At 41.0% G+C, this 17,297-nt stretch overlaps 1 protein-coding gene across 1 annotated transcript; it reads right to left on the bottom strand.

The window, feature by feature from the left end:
• Positions 1-2,911: 2,911 nt before the first annotated feature.
• On the bottom strand, positions 2,912-9,971 carry LOC146371322 (heat shock 70 kDa protein 12A-like). Its single transcript, XM_084907811.1, has 4 exons — positions 9,669-9,971; positions 5,131-5,355; positions 4,859-5,030; positions 2,912-4,722 (listed from the first exon to the last, which is right to left on the bottom strand). Exons 1-4 carry the CDS (start codon positions 9,948-9,950, stop codon positions 3,686-3,688), a joined length of 1,716 nt encoding a protein of 571 aa, XP_084763937.1. The 5' UTR covers positions 9,951-9,971; the 3' UTR covers positions 2,912-3,685.
• Between the last annotated feature and the right edge of the window lie 7,326 nt (positions 9,972-17,297).

Below are 17,297 nucleotides of genomic sequence, written 5' to 3'. Positions count from 1 at the left end.
GCGTTGTAGAGAGAAAGTGAAACTAAGCAGAGTGCACTCCAGAGTTGTTTTGATCGAAACTGTGTGTGACGTATAGCAGAACTATATATATGCATTTTGGCTTGCAATGCTTTAAGACCTGTGGATGCGTGCTCATGTCTACAGCTCTCCGTTTCCGGAAATGTACAATAAAGATAATTTTTTGAGCTTGACCACACTGAGTCCGGTCTTTCTCTGTCGGTAAAAGAATTCAGAAAAAGAACCGAATTTAATAAAGCATAAATCATTACAGTGGAACCCCAACTTACGAATACCCCATTTAACGAAAAATTGAAGTTACGAAGGCACTTAACGGCAATATTTCTGCTCGTGGCTCTGATTGGCTGAGCCCAGAATGACCACAATGCCTTCCAAATCATGTGACAACCCCCTTGGCTTTGGTACTTGGGCTTTGCTGTTCCACGTGAACGACGTATTGTTGTTGTAGTTAGCAATTAGCCTATCGTTCACTCAGAAGGCGCGATAGGTGCTTCGACCCTCGGGAACAAATTAATTTCGTAAGTCGGGGTTCCACTGTATTTTCATGTTTAAGCATTAATGATTGAAATAAACTGAATAGTGTTTAGAAGACAAAATGCCTGTGTTCATGAGAAGCTGAGTATCACACTGAAGGGGAAACCGTGGGACGGCAGGCTGAATGGAACACATGCTTTTTGTGAAAAGGAGGAAAAATGTTCAAATTGAAAATTATTAATTTGTTTTTGATTTCTTTTACTAAAATAAGCGGTTACAATCATTTTCCTGCACACATTGCGAATGTGCTCATAAGAGTTGGCACTGAGTCGTCTGAAAGTCATAAGCTTTGTTCGGCGTGACTGTCCAGACTGATATATTGTAGGTATTGACTTAGAGTGCAGAGGGGTAAATGAAAACAGGCTTACACACATAGATTATGATTAGAATAAGTCTCTGGGTCAGAGAGTCCTGAACATGATATGCTAAACCAACTTTGAATCACGAGAAGAACAATGGATAACAACATTAGATTATCAAGGCTAGGCAGAGAGGTGTTTTCCTTTTCTGTCTTTTATAGAGGAAGGAGCAGACACTAGACAAGGTCAAGGAGATACGAGGATCCTTCGCAGCAGAAACAAAGAGACTGCCAAGACAGCAACTGGGGTCAGGGGTCATGCCGTTTGGGCTCCTGCAAGTCACCTCGAGAGGATCCCAGAATCAAAGCAATAACCACGAAGGGATTGGTGGAAATCCAGGTAAACCAGACCAAGGAGGTTTGAGAGGCTCTTGGTAAAAAGGGGGACATGGCTGTGACTCCAGAACACACAGATTTTATGAAAATAGGGGCAGAATAATCCCCTGATCTGTGCACGGCTGAAGGGTAGTCCAACCCCTGAGGTCGAAGAAAGAAGAACAGAGAATTACCTGACTGGAAGACACTGGTAGCTGCAGAAAAAAAAAAAAAGATTAAAAGCTCCTCGGACAGAGGTTCTAGTCTGAGTACATTTGAAAGGCTTAAGGTAGCACCAAGATGAGGTTGGGGAAAACGGGAGCACCAAAATAAAGCTGTGGAAGAACTGGAGAGTGATGGGAGTGTCATCTGTAACTACTGTTGTTGTTGTAACCATTGTTTTCCTTGCATCTGAATTGCCCAAACACAGAGGTCAACCCACATATGGTTCACCTGTTAAAGGGGGACAGAGGGCCTCAGGGGTAAGAAGAAATGGACCTCGCAAAACTGGATCATAAGGTGCAAGTGATCTCTTTAAAAAGAGATCAAAGGGGGAATTGTGAGATTATAATATTATCTTATGCCATGTTATACCCCTAATTAAAGATTGTGAAATCATTATGTAGTTTTAGTTTGCATTTTTCTTCTGACTTAGAAGAAGGTGATAACTATTACATTTATTAAACTGATCTGTATTACATTAGACTGCTGATTAATTGTGAATGGATGATATTGTTTTATGATGCATGATACTGCTTTTATAAGAAATACTGTTTTCAGAGAATCGTGGCCTTATTTTTCTGATTACAAAGAGAACAGAACATACTGCACAGAAAGCCAAGGTCATAACGTAGGCTCACTGAGAGAGAGAAAGAATGTGGATGTTTAGGTTTTATGACTTTGGAGGGGGGCTGAAGCTATAAGAATGTGAGAAATGGTCAGAAACTTCGAGATCTGCTGTGACCATCTTCATGCACATCTCCCCATCTGGATGGTTAATGCTCAAAAGTGTTTGTATGGAATAAAGAGATTGTTGATTGAGGATTTATACACCGAGTGTTGTTCTTCCTTCAGCCCAAAGATCAAAGAATTGAGAGGATTTAACATAGCACATGCTGCGTCTGATGTGAAAGGACCTTTATGCTACGCACTGTGACTCACAGCAATGGTCCCGGGTCAGCACTAACTTTGTGTTAAACTAATCCTTAAGTAATAATGGTGTTTCTAACCACTGATATACCACAACTTTATCCTTTTAAAAGCTACTGTAAGTTAGGGGACCTAGCTTCTATCGGATATTTATATAGAGAGCCTCCATTTCAAACTGTATTACCCTTCAAGGACCTGCAGTTCAAAAAAGCGCCCCTCCGACAGCCAAACCCATCTGTTCTCTGATTGGATAGTTAAATTTGTGATTGACATGACATTGACCAATCAGATGAAAGGAAGAAAAATAGGGTCAAAATTCGTAAGTCCACACACAAATCTTTTTTACGCACACAAAAATTCTTTTTACACATACAAATCGTGATTTATAAGTACAAAATGTTTATGACCACAATTTGTGCCCATATGAAAGCGCTAAATAAATAAATAAACTCAATATAGACCAACATTTTTAAGACTTGAGATTTTATTGAGTACCTTTGACTTAAAATCAAATGTCATTAAATGCATTCTCTATATTCAATAAACAATATTAGTAGTTCTAATATTCCATAACGGTAAAAGTTTACAGTGATCTTAAAACTTTAAAATATTTCATTGTAAACACCACACTTTTGTGTTGTACTAAAATTCATGTTAGAGAAAATTTCACTGTCACCCAAAAGCATATATTAGAAGTGTATAATATTTCATATTTGCAATCAAATTCTGTCCTCATTTACATTTTCAGTTATATTTAAAATCACACCATAAAAATATTTTTGAAAAACACACAAAAAAAATAATTAAAATGCTTTAATGTCCATTCATCAATCAATTTACTTCCGCTTATCTGGGGCCAGGACGCGGAGTTAGCAGCCCAAGCAGAGAAACTCAGACCTCCCTCCCCTAACCCTATCTCCTCTTATTCAGGGGAAGACCAAGACGTTCCCAGACCAGCCGAGAGATATATTATTTCTTCAGCGTGTCCTGGGTCTGCCCCGGGGCGTCTTCCCGGTGGACCCTCCTGCTGTAGGCCCACGACCCACAGCAGGCACGATAGGGTGTATTGTGTATTAGGGTGGCAGGGTGGAGACCCTGGCAGACCCCAGCTACCGAGGCTAGTGATGGGGACATGCTTTAATGTTTCTAATAAAATCATAATCATCTCATTAATTAGAAGTTGAATTCAACTTGTTCAAAAAAGAAAAAAAAGACAAAATCCAACATGTCACCACATTAAAGAAAAACCAACACCCTTTTAACTCTAATGTAATCATTCATGTAACTGCATTTTCCAGGGTGAGGACATGTTTATGGTTTAGAATCGAAGTGAAGTTTGAGTGTAAAATTGTTTTTAGAATCCTTGTCAGTGACTGTGGCTATCATTTCTGTGAAGCCAAACTTGATTTCCAGTTGAATGTCACGTTTCATGCCATGTGTGGTGTCAGGTGAATTAATACCACAAAATTGCAACTTCTCTATTCCCTTTTCATCCACATACTTTGGATGTGGATTTGTTTCATCTGCTAGATAAAACACACATTTTATTTTTGTCTGTTCTGGGTATGTTGGTTGTAAGGTGTAATTTTTAATATCATCCCAGGCTACATCCTCATCAATTCCCACCAGTTTCATAAAAATGTCACCACACCACAGACCACCGGAATTTTTGTACATCTTGTCTTTCCTGTGCTGGGAATTGTCAAATTCCTCAGCCACACCAACACCGTAAGTATAGGCACTTTTTCGAAATGCCACCACTGCAGGGTTTCTTGCAAACATCACGGCTCCCTTCAGGACTGCTTCCTGGGGCCTACAGGGACACAGAATGCTATACTGATGACCAAATTTATCAATGATGTCTTGACGTAGTATCTCGCTTTCAGCGTAGCCCCCTACTAACAGAATATACTCGATTTTGTCAAGTTTCTTCAGGATTAAATTAAGACTTTCAGTGATGCCATCCAGACTTTCAGCAAAGAAAGACCTCAGTTTCTTTTTAGAGATTTTAATGGATCCTTCATCCCAGGAAGCACCATCTACTAATTCAAAGAACTTTTCTATTTCTTTCTTTTTCTGAGCCAGTGCTCCCAGGTTATATGGACATATGAATTCAACATCTGCATCTTTTTTTTTTAATGCTGCGAATTCATAAATGATGTGCTGAACTTCATTGGGATATTTTTTTTCATATTGATCCCAAACACCATCACAAAAAATTTTTCTGAGGAACTCTTTGAATTTTTTATCCACAGATTGTCCCCCCAAATCATTTCCTGAGGCCTTGTGCAGTTCCTTCAGGGCTCCTCCATCCAGGACTTCATGAACAGTGATGTCAATGGTTCCACCTGCAAAGCAAAAAGCAACGTCAATCAACATTTTGGAAAAGAAGAGCTTTATATAAGATTGTGATATATATATATATATATATATATATATATATATATATATATATATATATATATATTATAAGTCATACAGTACCTCCACAATCAGCAACAACGTACTTTGTTCCTTTCTTCTGATCTAGTGCATTTTTTACAAGGTGTTGTGTTATGAAACCTTCACGTGGGAGCGTCTTGCACCAAACTGAGGCTGCTTCTGATTCCAGTGCTATCACCAGCTTGTCTTGTGTTGATATAGTCACAATACCAGCCTGGTATTGTAAAAGTTAAAAAAAAAAAAAAAAGTAAAATCAATGCATTTTACATAACTACATCTGTATTTCAAAAACAATACCTCGTCATTAATCTTACCTGAGTCGCAGCTTCTCTCATGAACTGCTTTGCTGGATGATTCCAGATGGCAGGTACAGTCAGCGCCCAGGTGAAGTCAGAGGCTGTGAACGTCTGCTGTGATGTGTTTTGTGCGATGCTTTTCAGTGCACCTTCCTTCAAGTATCTCAGTGCCTCAGTGAACACCTTCAAAGCGTTCATTGACTTCCCATTTGCAGCTTTAATTGTAACATCACTGTAGAGTTTCTGGTGATGATTCCAATATATTAGTGCATAAAAGAAAATTTACATGTTTAAATATGGGAAATGGGTATAAGTGAATGAGACAGCGAACAAAAGGGTGTGCACTGCTTACATTTCTTTTATTTACATCACATGTGTCAAAGACAAGGCCCGCGGGCCACATCCGGCCTGGCGTACATTCATATCCGGCCCGCGAGATAATTTTATATAGATTTATTATTATTCTTATGCATGGCCCGGTGATATGAGGTGCTAATAACACACAAACTACAGATCCCATAATGCAGCGCTGCAGCCTTGTTGCCAAACGCTAGCTAGCTGGCAACATTCCCGCGTCAATCAAGTCAAACTTCTGTTATTGCGAAGCTAGCCCCTCACAACAGGGGCGGATCTAGAAGGGTGGCATGGGGTGGCAAGTGCCACCCTAAAATGATCTCTTGCCACCCCAAGTGCCACCCCAGTTTTGCATATGACAGTGTTGTTTATTAAAATAAGATAGTATTAACAGTTTTAGCGTAGTTACAGTCAACAGTGAATATAAATGCTAAAACTGAATATATTGGATAGTGTTCCCCCCTCCAGCATTAACAAATGGTTCAGCCCATAGCAGGACCAGCTTTTTTCTTGTTTTCAGTAGCAAGCGATGCTTATGATTGTGCCAGAGCACATTCTGAACAACACCATGGGAATTTCGCTTTTTACACAGGTGGGTGGATGTTACATTCTGGAAATGGAAGGAAGGTGAGTGTTATTAAACCCTCTGTGGTCCACGGACACGCCCACCTCCAAATCACATGACTGATCTAAGCTGACATAAGCTGCAGCCACGCTGAGTCTCTGTTTCAGCCCACATTGAAAGTTCGGACTTCAAAGTTTTTAAATTTTAATTACAGGCCAATAAATCCAGAGTTATGATAATATATATCAGCCACACTTTTTTCTAAACACTGTCGTCACGTTTTTGTGTGGGTGTGTTTCAAGTGTTTTCTAAGGACAGCGCGAAAACAGTAAAGAAAGAAAAAAAGCCACGTCGCACCATGTCGACCAATTTAAAAAAAAAGTCAACATGTGGGATTTGGTTGTTTAGGAAGAGGGAAAAGTTTGGGGAGTGACGGTAACGGCAGCGAGACAGAGCCAGCGAGTGAGAGAGAGAGAGAGAGTTTTTAGATGTGGGAGATTTGTGACGTTTAGTGTGGAGCGTATACTTGGTGTGTTGTGTGGTCTTGTGTAGTTGTTCTGTTGTGTAGTCGTCGTTTTGTTTTGTGTGTCAGTGAGGGCACTAATGAATGTCACAGAGGCACATTGCGGTGTAAACACTGTCACTAAGTAGAAAACCAGTGATACACCTGTTGTCAGGCCTGCAGGTTTATCCCTGTGCTGTTCTGTCTTTTGGTGGACAAACTTGTTTTTTTAGTGGCACACATCATTTGTGGGGCATCATATTGCGAAACCTGATTGTTCTCTTATTTTAGTTTTAGTAATATTTTTAAATGGTTGTAGAAAATGAAAAAAAAGGCAGGTGTATTGGCTGCATTTTTAGATAAATGTACAATTTATATTTACTCAACATGTCTGTGGGGGTTTTTTTACAGTAAAAATTACTACTACTATTTTAGGTTCTTTGTGTGATTTCAGATCAGTAATACTAATGCAGTATGTCAGTGGAAAAAAAACAACTAAATTCAGTTGAGCTGAAAAGATACCAAAAAAGGCAACGGGGAAAAAATAAAATGAAACAATCTGAGGGTGAAATACAAACGGAAACTCAAAAGGAGTCAAAAATGTCCGGTTGTATTTCAGACCTCAGAGGGTTAATCCAACAAATCATGAAAAATTAAGTTTACATGTTTGTTCATGACAGTGCAGATTTCTGACATTTTGTGTAATTTAAGCTGTAACAATGTGATTGTTTTCTAACAAAAAACAGTGAAACTTAAGTTAGACTTGTGTTTGTAAATGAACCGCCCCGTGTTGTGTAGCTTTCTGGATTTTATACTTATTGGGTTACATATTTATTTATTATACAGGCTATACAGTACATAACATCAAAACTCACATGTTTTATTTAACTAAACTGTGTAATTATGTGGGCTACAGACAATAATTAAGTTCTAGACTATATTTATATGAAAAACGTGTATACTTACTGCATTTGAATTATTTTAACCATATGTAACCACCTGCATATGTGTTTGGGGGGAAAAAAAGGCTTTGATTTTGCCACCCCATTTGATTTCTTTGCCACCCTCATGCCACCCCAAGAAAATTTCTCTAGATCCGCCCCTGCCTCACAATCGTGGAGAGAAAAGTTGATTCTGAAAGCAGAGCCTTTCAGCACCGGTGGGAGGGTGAATATATGTTTACAGACATGCTGGTAAAGCCGTGTGTCTTATTAGTGGAGCTAATGTGGCTGTAATGAAGGAATTTAATTTAAGACGGCACTACGAGACGAAACACAAGCTGAAAAACCTAAATGCAGAAAGTACAGAAAGTAGAAGAGCTAAAGAAGAATCTGACATTTCAGCAGACGTTTGTCACCAGAGCAAAATCACAAAGTGAAGCTGTTGTGAAAGCAAGTTTTATCGTAGCAGAGGAGCCAAATCAGCCCGGTACCGCTCTGAAGAGCTGCAGGATGAAGCTGTGCGACGTCTTGTGTCCAGATAAAACGCAAATTTTGGCAAATGTGAGCCTGAGCAGAAATACCATTGCTGATCGGGTTTGTGAGATGGCCACTGATTTAAGAACACAGTTGTGTGAAAGAAGCAAAAACTTTATTGCATACTCGGCTGTGGATGAAAGTACAGACATGATGGACATTGCACAGCTGACCATCTTCATCCGTGGAGAGGAAATATTGAACATTAAATCGATGCACGGGACAACGACAGGAAAAGACATTTTTGAAAATGTATTTCAAAGTGTAACTGTCATGAAACTGCCCTGGGACAAACAACAGATGGAGCGCCGGTGCTGTGCGGTGAAAAAAGCGGACTAGTCAGCAGGATGCGAGTAAAGATGCAGGAGAACTGTACCGGTGAGTTAACAGCATATCACTGCATCACACACCAGGAAAGGCTGTGTGGTAAAGTCCTAAAAATGGAGCATGTAATGATCACCGTGACGCAGACCGTAAATTTTATCTGAGCTAAAAGTTTAAATCACCGTCAGTTTCAGTCTTTTATGTGGGAAATAGATTCAGAGTTTGCAGACATTCCTTCATACAGAGGTCTGTTGGCTGAGTTGGGATAAAAGTTCTCAACAGAGTTTTGGAGCTCAGCAAGGAAACCTGTCAGTTCATGGACATGTATGATGCGGTGAAGGCATTTCAAGCTGTCACAAATGCAGCAGTGAAACCTGCCTCACTTTCCCTGTTGCCAAGTAATGTTGAACCAAGTCAGCGCACTTTGCTGAGCTGCACCTGTGCAGATTCAGATGGAGCTGCAGTGCAATGATGCACTCAGGGCAAAGACACTGAATGGCCGCACAGTTTATTAGCTCCACTCCTGCAGCAACGCCCAGCTCCGTCTACATGTGGCTCCAACCTTGTGTATGTTTTCATTTTTTTTCTGGGGTTTTTGGCAGCATGTTCATAGTTCTAACTTGCATAATTTTGACAGGATATATTTTTACGAAGAGCAAAATATTTAAAGTTAAAGTTTATTTTTTTAAGTTATTTTTTTTTCTGGAATTATATTCCTGTCTGTTTTTATTCATATTTATGTTTAAAAAAACATTGTTTTAGTATTTTCAATAAATGTTTATCTTGTCTGGCCCACAACCTAAAGTGTGCCTTGAGGTTTGGCCCCCTGTGCAACTGAGTTTGACACCCTTGATTTACATGATGTTTCAGCCCTTCTTCAGCTAATTTAAGAAAATTACTATGGCTTCGAGGCAACACACTAATACCCTATAATGGTGTATTTTCCACAGAAATTTCCACAACTGACTTCAGAAAAACAGTAACAACTAAAATTTAACTTCTGATAATAATTTCACAGTGTGATCATAATTTAAAAAAACTCGTATGTGTAAATGTAGATCTCAGATTGTGTCTCAACAAAATAAATTCGACTTTATCAAAAATAAACAACAGATAAACATGCAATACAGGAGGTGACAGGGTTTTAAAATCAACATGTCTTGGTGACACCCCAGATGAGCTGTGAGGATGTAGCTGAGAAATGCAGGTCTGGGCTTCTCTGGTTAGACTGCTGGCTCCTCAACCCAAACCCAGATCAGTGGCAAAAGATTACTAGAAACTGGTTGAAACTAGTTGTATTATGAATAATATTCATCAGTTGATAAATTTTACTTACTTCATTGTAGAGAGACATTTTAAAGCAGTCAAAGAAGAACTTTTTCCTGGTTTCATCAGTTGGCATGGCACGATAAGCCTTTCTGGCCTCATAGCCAAAGTGCATGAATTTCTCTTGCTCGTCAAAAAGGATGCAAGTTGGAGTTTTTTCAGTCTCTAGTCCAACTTCTTCACCCCACACCTTTAAATGGGGTTCAGCTTCTTTTTCTGTGGCTGTCATACTAAATGCATATCCACTGTATGCAGTGCCAAAGTCTATTGCTATGATGTATATGTTACTCATTGTAGAAACCGGTGCAGCTTGTCAGTGTGAGCAAAAAAATGAGTGCTGAAATGCCGCACTCACCGTGTATTTATTATCAAAAGAGGAGGTGGTTCACACTAAAACTCTGCCCCCATTCAGTGTGTCAGACTGACAAAGTAAGTGACCACATTCACTCTGCGTAAGACAAAAATGATATGAGTCATCACACAGCTAAGAACTAATAACAGGAAATTGAGGCTCAGCATGTTGTGAGTGCAGTCAGCATTACAGTCTTCACACAGAGAAACTACAGGAACACATCTTTTTGTCAATTCCTGGTTTGTTATGTGTCACTGTATTTGTCTCTAATGGTGTTCTGTTGTCACAGAGATTAAAGCAGTTAGCTTAACCAAATCCATGAAGTGTCGGTTGTTCTCCTTAAGACTGAATTTAAGAGTGGAAAGCTCTTAGTTTTACCTGCCTGCTGGACATTACCAGATAAGTTTAACTGTCTCAAAATAATTGCACAGGCCTTATTAACAGTATTTTGCTCTACATATCTATGTGAGGAGATTTTCTCTCACATGAAGAGAGTCCTAAGCGCCTCTCGTAGCCGTCTGACTGCTGGACACTCTAAGAGCTGTGTGCTCCTTAAAGTTACGAGTGTGATCCCCAGATAACAGAACCGGCAAATACAAAGCAGGGGCAGGGATTACATTAACGTGTTTATCCCTGTATTAACAAACATGTCATATTGGCCCAGTTCATTTTTTCTTGTCATTGTTGTGAGGAAACCATAAATAGCATTTGCATTTTCTGTTGTATAGTTCCTTTGCTATTATGGTGTTCTTGTTATGGATAAAAAGTGTTTGCTTTTTTAAATAGCTGATCTGCACTTTGCATATATATATATATCCCCAACCCGACCCCAACCGGTCGCAGCAGATGGCCGCCCCTCCCTGAGCCTGGTTCTGCCGGAGGTTTCTTCCTGTTAAAAGGGAGTTTTTCCTTCCCACTGTCGCCAAAGTGCTTGCTCATAGGGGGACATATGATTGTTGGGTTTTTCTCTGTCTCTATGAAGCGCCTTGAGGCGACTTTTGTTGTGATTTGGCGCTATATAAATAAAATTGAATTGAACTGAATATATATATATATATATGCATAAACACCTTCCCTCTTTGATTCTTCTATGCATTTAAGACATCTCTTTCATCATTCATCCTACACACATCGGCCGAAACAATTCTTTTCTTTGTCAACATTTCTCTTTCTCTCACACATCATACTCCATGCATTCAATTCCAAACCTCTTTGACCACTGAATCAAAAATGTGGTTTGCACCTTGTCTACCTCCACGGACACCTCCTACAGCTCCATTAGCCGTACTGCTGAGCTCAACACCCACTGCAGCCTTTGCTTTGGTACAAAGTGCTAAAAACCATAAACCTAAGGATAGGGTCCTTCCTACCAAAATCCTTAAATCAGGCATCGTTTCCTAAGGACAGTTAATGCTATCGGACTCCTTCTTACAACAATCGTCGTACTTTGAGGTGTCCCTACAGTGGTCCCCGTCAGAAAAACTCTTCCCAAATCACAACAGCTCACCGTTGCAGATTCTTTGCAGTTCCTGCATATGTGAGTTGCTGAAGCATGTCTCAAGCCCACATTGTGTTCATGTTCATGCTTTATCTATTTATACTGGGTGCTAAATGAGAGCAACTTTTTGGGGACAATGTGAACACATGATCACATAAACGTGAATAAGAAAAGCAAGATAGGATAGACGTTAATAAGAAGCGTAAGAGCAGAACACAGGAATAAACAGCTCTCTGACAGAGTAAAAAAAAAAGAAGCTTTGTTAGAATTCATGGGAGTTTTTATCTGTGTTGTATTGGTCTACAATTGCGGAACAATGATGTAGCCAGTAAGTTTTAAACTAGTGTACAGCAGATAGATTAAAATGCCCAAGGCGAAGCGGTCAAAAGTCTGGCTGTACTTCACAGCAAAATATGCAAACTCAGCAGCCTGCAACAAGTGCTTTAAGCTGATACTGTGATACTGTCAAAGGAGGTAACACCTCAAATCCGATGAAACACCTGGCGACGCATAGCGTTTTTTTTAAAAGCCGAGAAATGCACCATATTTGATAGCTTGCTGCGAGACCTCACACCGAGCACATCTACTGCGGGTGTGGTGCCTGTTATCGGACCCGGAGTTAGCAACATCCCCCAAAAACCCGAAGAGGAGAGTCCTGGCCCCTAGCCCTGCCAGTGTAGCAGAAATGTTGATGATGATGATGCAGCAGCAGCCGTTCTTCTCTGCGTGAGTAGCTTAATGTTGTTCGTGTGTAATTTACGTTGAGTAGGCTAACCACGTTATTACATTAATGCACGTAAGGTGAACTAGCAAACACCGTCGTAGTTACATGCAGCTGTCTTCTTGTTTGATGGCAGATGCTCCCTTCACCCTGGCCAAAAAGGCTAAAATGACCAAAGAAAAAGTGGAAAACAGTTAAACATGAGAGGTTTTTGGACAAAGTTTGTTTTTTTTCCATTGTTTAAGCACTGCTTCAAGCCAAGAGTGATACCATATATGCCCCATAGCTGCAGAAAAGGCTAACATTGTTATCTTTTTACAAAAAAACAGCTGAACATGAGAGGTTTTTAGACCAATTTTGGGGGAAAACTGCAGTCAGCTGAGACTGCATAAGCCACTTGGATGAGGGACAAAAATTTTCTCCCACTGAAAACACTATGTCCAGATGAACAACTTTTTGGGATTTCCTAACCTGGATGATTGAGCATGCATCAAGACATTAATAAAGCTATTAGCTACATGACAAGATATATTAAGGGTAATTTCTATAAGGTTATGGATTTTTTTCACTTTAAGGCTTTCCAGCTACCGTCATCTTCTGTTTTGGCATCAGATTTAATCTGCAATAAAGAGGACTGTGTGTGCTGGTACACATTCATGGGCTTTAGTGCAAGTGCAACAGCAGCTCCTGACAAGGACACTCATCCACCTAGCCTACCAGTAGGCATATTTCATACAGCGGGTTTTTTGGTTTATTTTTTAAACAACTTTCTGATAGATAGGTACTCAAAAACACCCTTTTTTGCCACTAAGACTTGTCTCCCCTGCTCCATTCATTTGGAGGTTGTTGTTTATTTCAGATTTTCACAGTAGCTAACACACAGAGACAGCAATTCACAGCTATGACCTTAAACTCTAGGAGGAAGTAACCTCTGCAAACACAGGGAGAACCCGTTTCAAAAGGAGGAAGCAGAGATAGTATTTTTTAAAGCACAGCACATCCCTGGCCCCAGACTTCTCTTTTACTTTGTTAAGACAAGACGTTCTCTGGAGGCTAAAAACATGCCAAAGAAGAATGAGGATATAACTGAAGGCATTTTTGAGGCTGTTAGATGCCACACAGTCTTTTTAAAACAGGCATGGTTAAACCTGTGTGAGGCATGCAAATGTAGCTATTTGATCAGTTAATCAATAGACACAGTGCTCCCACAGCATGAGTCAGAAAGACAAATTCAGTTCAATTCAATTTTATTGATATAGAACCAAATCACAACAACAGTCGCCTCAAGGCGCTTTATATTGTACAGTAGATCGTGCAATAATAGATACAGACAAAAACCCAAAAATCATATGATCTCCTATGAGCAAGCACTTTGGTGACAGTGGGAAGGAAAAACTCCCTTTTAACAGGAAGAAACCTCCAGCAGAACCAGGCTCAGGGAGGGGCGGGGCCATCTGCTGTGACTGGTTGGGAGGAGAGAAGGAAAAAAGGATAAAGACATGCTGTGGATGAGAGAAAGTGATTAATAACAGGTATGATTCAATGAAGAGAGGTCTATTAACACAAAGTTAGTGAGGTGGCGCTGTCACTTGGTGTTCGCTCACTCTGTGGTAGAGTATCACTTCTTGTTCGTGCTCAAAAATAGTGGTGTTTCTGAGTAGCTTATCTGCTTAGCAATTTAATTAAAAGCTTTTAAATACATTCTTCTTTCATAGTATAATCTTCACGTGCTTCATCCGAAGCACACTTTCTTTGTACTCACTACCTAATTTATAGCCAAAGTATTCACTCACTGTGTCTGTACTGTTTCGCTAGCTTAGCTCGTAGCCGACTCGCTAGCACGATGGCCTCTTCACCTATCCCTCCTGCACTTTCCTGGTCATTGTGTCAGATTAGGGCTGGGCAATATATCGAGTTTTTTAAAAATATCGATATATCTTTATACGAGATTTAAGGTGTGACAATATCGTTTATATCGATATAGTATATGTTACGTTATAATTAGAATTGTACTTTCGTCCACTTTTGTGTTGTGAGGGTGGTTTATTAGACACACAATAAAAATGGACAAATGGCGAACGGAACAAAGACTAAACTATACTGGGAACAAACTGACTATGGAACATGAACCTGAACATGAATGCGAGCGAGCAGAAACAGATGCCGGTAGACAGCAGGGAAACACACAGATGAAGCAGGGTGGATACACAGACGGACCAGCAACTACAAAGACAGAAGACGCGACTTAAATACACACAGGCAAACACAGGGAGATTACACATAGGTGGAGAACACAGCTGGGAGTAATCAACAAGACAAGACAGAGGTAAAACTGAACACACTCACATGAGACGCAGACCTCATGTGAGTGTGAGGTCTGCGTCTCAATTTATTTGTGTCGCAGACACAAATAGAACAAATAGAACTCTAATAATAATAATCATCATCATAATAATAATACTCATAGCACCCAAAACCACAACAATCATTCAAAAATAAACTAACAATCAAAACTCAAAATACTGGTTCAAAACTGACCCAGAACCCCAGAACCGTGACAGTACCCCCCCAAGGGCTGGCTCCTGACAGCCCTAAACAAGAAAAAACAGCGCAACAAAACAGCACACCAGACCAGGGCAGGCGGAGGGGGTCAAGGAAGGAGGGTCCGAAACAAAAAACAAGGAGCACAAGAGTCCAAATCAGTCCAAAAACACAAGACGTGGCATGAGGCTGGAGGGGTGACTCGGGCCCTCCAGCAGACGTGACTTGAGGCTGGACGGGCGACTCGGGCCCTCCAGCGAACTTGGCTTGAGGCTGGACGGGCTCCTCGGGCCCTCCAGCAGACGTGACATGAGGCTGGACGGGCTCCTCGGAACCTCCAGCTAACAAGACTTGAGGCTGGCTGGGTTCTCCCGAACCCCCAGCTGACGAGACCTGAGGCTGGACGGGCTCCTCAGGCCCTCCAGTGGAGACAGACACTGAAGCAGCAGGTAAGGAGACCTCTGGCAGTGTGGACACTGGCTGGGGCTGAGCAGCACAGTGGCTTGAGTCAGGCAGCAACAGTGGGTTGCAGTCCTTGGAGGGCTGTAAGAGTTCCCCAATACACTCAGCAGAGGACGGAGGCGGACGAGTGAACTCACTTGAACTCTCAGGGGGTGCTGAGAGCCGAGACTGTTCTGGTGAGTTCTCTGGGTGAGCTGCTGGCGCTGGCGTCTTGACCTCTAGGGGTCCAGAGTTGGCTGGTGACTGACACCCAGCCTCTGGGGAGGCCCTAGAGGGAGCAACTGTCTCTGAGATGGCCAGCTTAAGAGAACCAGCAGATATTGTGGTGAAGTGTGTTCCCTGCTTTGAATGAGAAGGTGAGGATGGTGGCTGGGTAAATGAGTGGGCAGACAGCTGAACTGGTGGCAACAGAGCTATAGGCAGCGAAGCGGCTACAGACTGACCTACCGGTAGCGGAGACGGTTGTAGTGGAGGCATAATAGATGGTGGAGTGGCTGACTGAACATGAGACGCAGACCTTCACAATAAAACAGGAAACAAGAACACTACACAAAGACGCAGACTCGACACTGAGAGACAGACAGAAAATGACACATGGAACTAAACCCACACAAAACATGAGAACACAAATCCTAAACACAAATAAACAGAAATATAGAACTCTAATAATAATAATCATTATCATAATAATAATACTCACAGCACCCAAAACCACAACAATCATTCAAAAATAAACTAACAATCAAAACTCAAAATACTGGTTCGAAACTGACCCAGAACCGTGACAGCGGCATCTTGGTGAAGTGTTTGTTGATGTGTGAGAGCCTCATGTAGCTCACATAAGGCAGTGTCCGAGTCCGCGTGAGGCGGAATGTAAACAGTGCAGGCAATTAATAAATGCTCAATTTATTTTTGAGTAATTTTTTCATGTACATCTGTGCTGTATGTTAATAAAAGTGCCTGTGTGACATCTGGGAAACAGCTTTAACTAAGAACTCTCTTTTTGTTCTTACTTTATGGCTTAAAAAATATCGAGATATATATCTTATATCGCCATCCAGCTAAAAAATATCGAGATATGAATTTTGGGTCATATCGCTCAGCCCTATGTCAGATGTTTAGTTACTCCTCGGCCTCCTTTAGCAGTAATGATACTTGTAACAAATGTAGCATATTTGCAGCTCTGGAGGCCAGAATTACTGAATTGGAGACTTGGCTTCGCACCCTTCATTCACCCGTAGCTAGCCAGGCCCCTGTAGCTGGTGCAGCCGAAGATAGCATAGGCCCCGTTAGCTTTTCCCCGGCAGACCCCAAGCAGCTGGGGAAAGAGGGCGGCTGGGTGACGGTGAGGAGGAAGCATAGTCTTAAACAGAAGCCCCAGGTACACCACCAACCCGTTCATGTGTCTAACCGTTTTTCCCCACTCGGCGACACACCCGCCGGGGTCAGACTCTGGTAATTGGTGATTCTGTTCTCAGACATGTGAAGCTAGAGACACTGGCAACCATAGTCAATTGTCTTCCAGGGGCCAGAGCAGGCGACATTGAAGGAAATTTAAAACTGCTGACTACGGGTAAACGTAAATACAGTAAATCATAATTCACATCGGCAGTAATGACACCCGGTTACAACAGACTTTAACTCATTTGAAAGCCTGATGCTTAGCCTTGTTCACCCCAGCTGTGAAACTCAGAAACCAGTCTTACTTGTTATCATCTATCGTCCACCTGAGCCTTACACAGAGTTTCTGTCTGATTTCTCAGACTTTTTATCTGATTTAGTGCTCAGCTCAAATAAAATAATTATTGTGGGTGATTTGAACATATATGTAGATGCTAAAAATGACAGCCTCAACGTGGCATTTAATCTGTTATTAGACTCAATTGGCTTCTCTCAAAATGTTAAAGAACCCACCCACCACTTTAATCACACTCTAGATCTTGTTTTAACATATGACATAGAAACTGAACAATTAACAGTGTTTCCTGAAAACCCTCTCCTGTCTGATCATTTCCCGATAGCATTTACATTTACAATAATTGATTACACGTGTTTGTGTGGGTTC

The sequence above is a fragment of the Perissodus microlepis genome, chromosome 16 (assembly GCF_051167445.1).
Source record: "Perissodus microlepis isolate ML-2025 ecotype Zambia chromosome 16, ASM5116744v1, whole genome shotgun sequence".
NCBI lineage: Eukaryota > Metazoa > Chordata > Actinopteri > Cichliformes > Cichlidae > Perissodus > Perissodus microlepis.
This window is presented reverse-complemented; position numbering and strand designations above follow the sequence as displayed.

Bases quoted from the DNA above. Each gene is read 5' to 3' on its own strand.
- LOC146371322 (XM_084907811.1), bottom strand. From the start codon at position 9,950: ATGAGTAACATATACATCATAGCAATAGACTTTGGCACTGCATACAGT. The intron at 5,356-9,668 runs GTAAGTAAAATT...AATCATCACCAG, and splicing joins AAATGTCTCTCTACAATGAA to AAACTCTACAGTGATGTTAC. The intron at 4,723-4,858 runs GTACTGTATGAC...TTTGCTTTGCAG, and splicing joins CGTTGTTGCTGATTGTGGAG to GTGGAACCATTGACATCACT.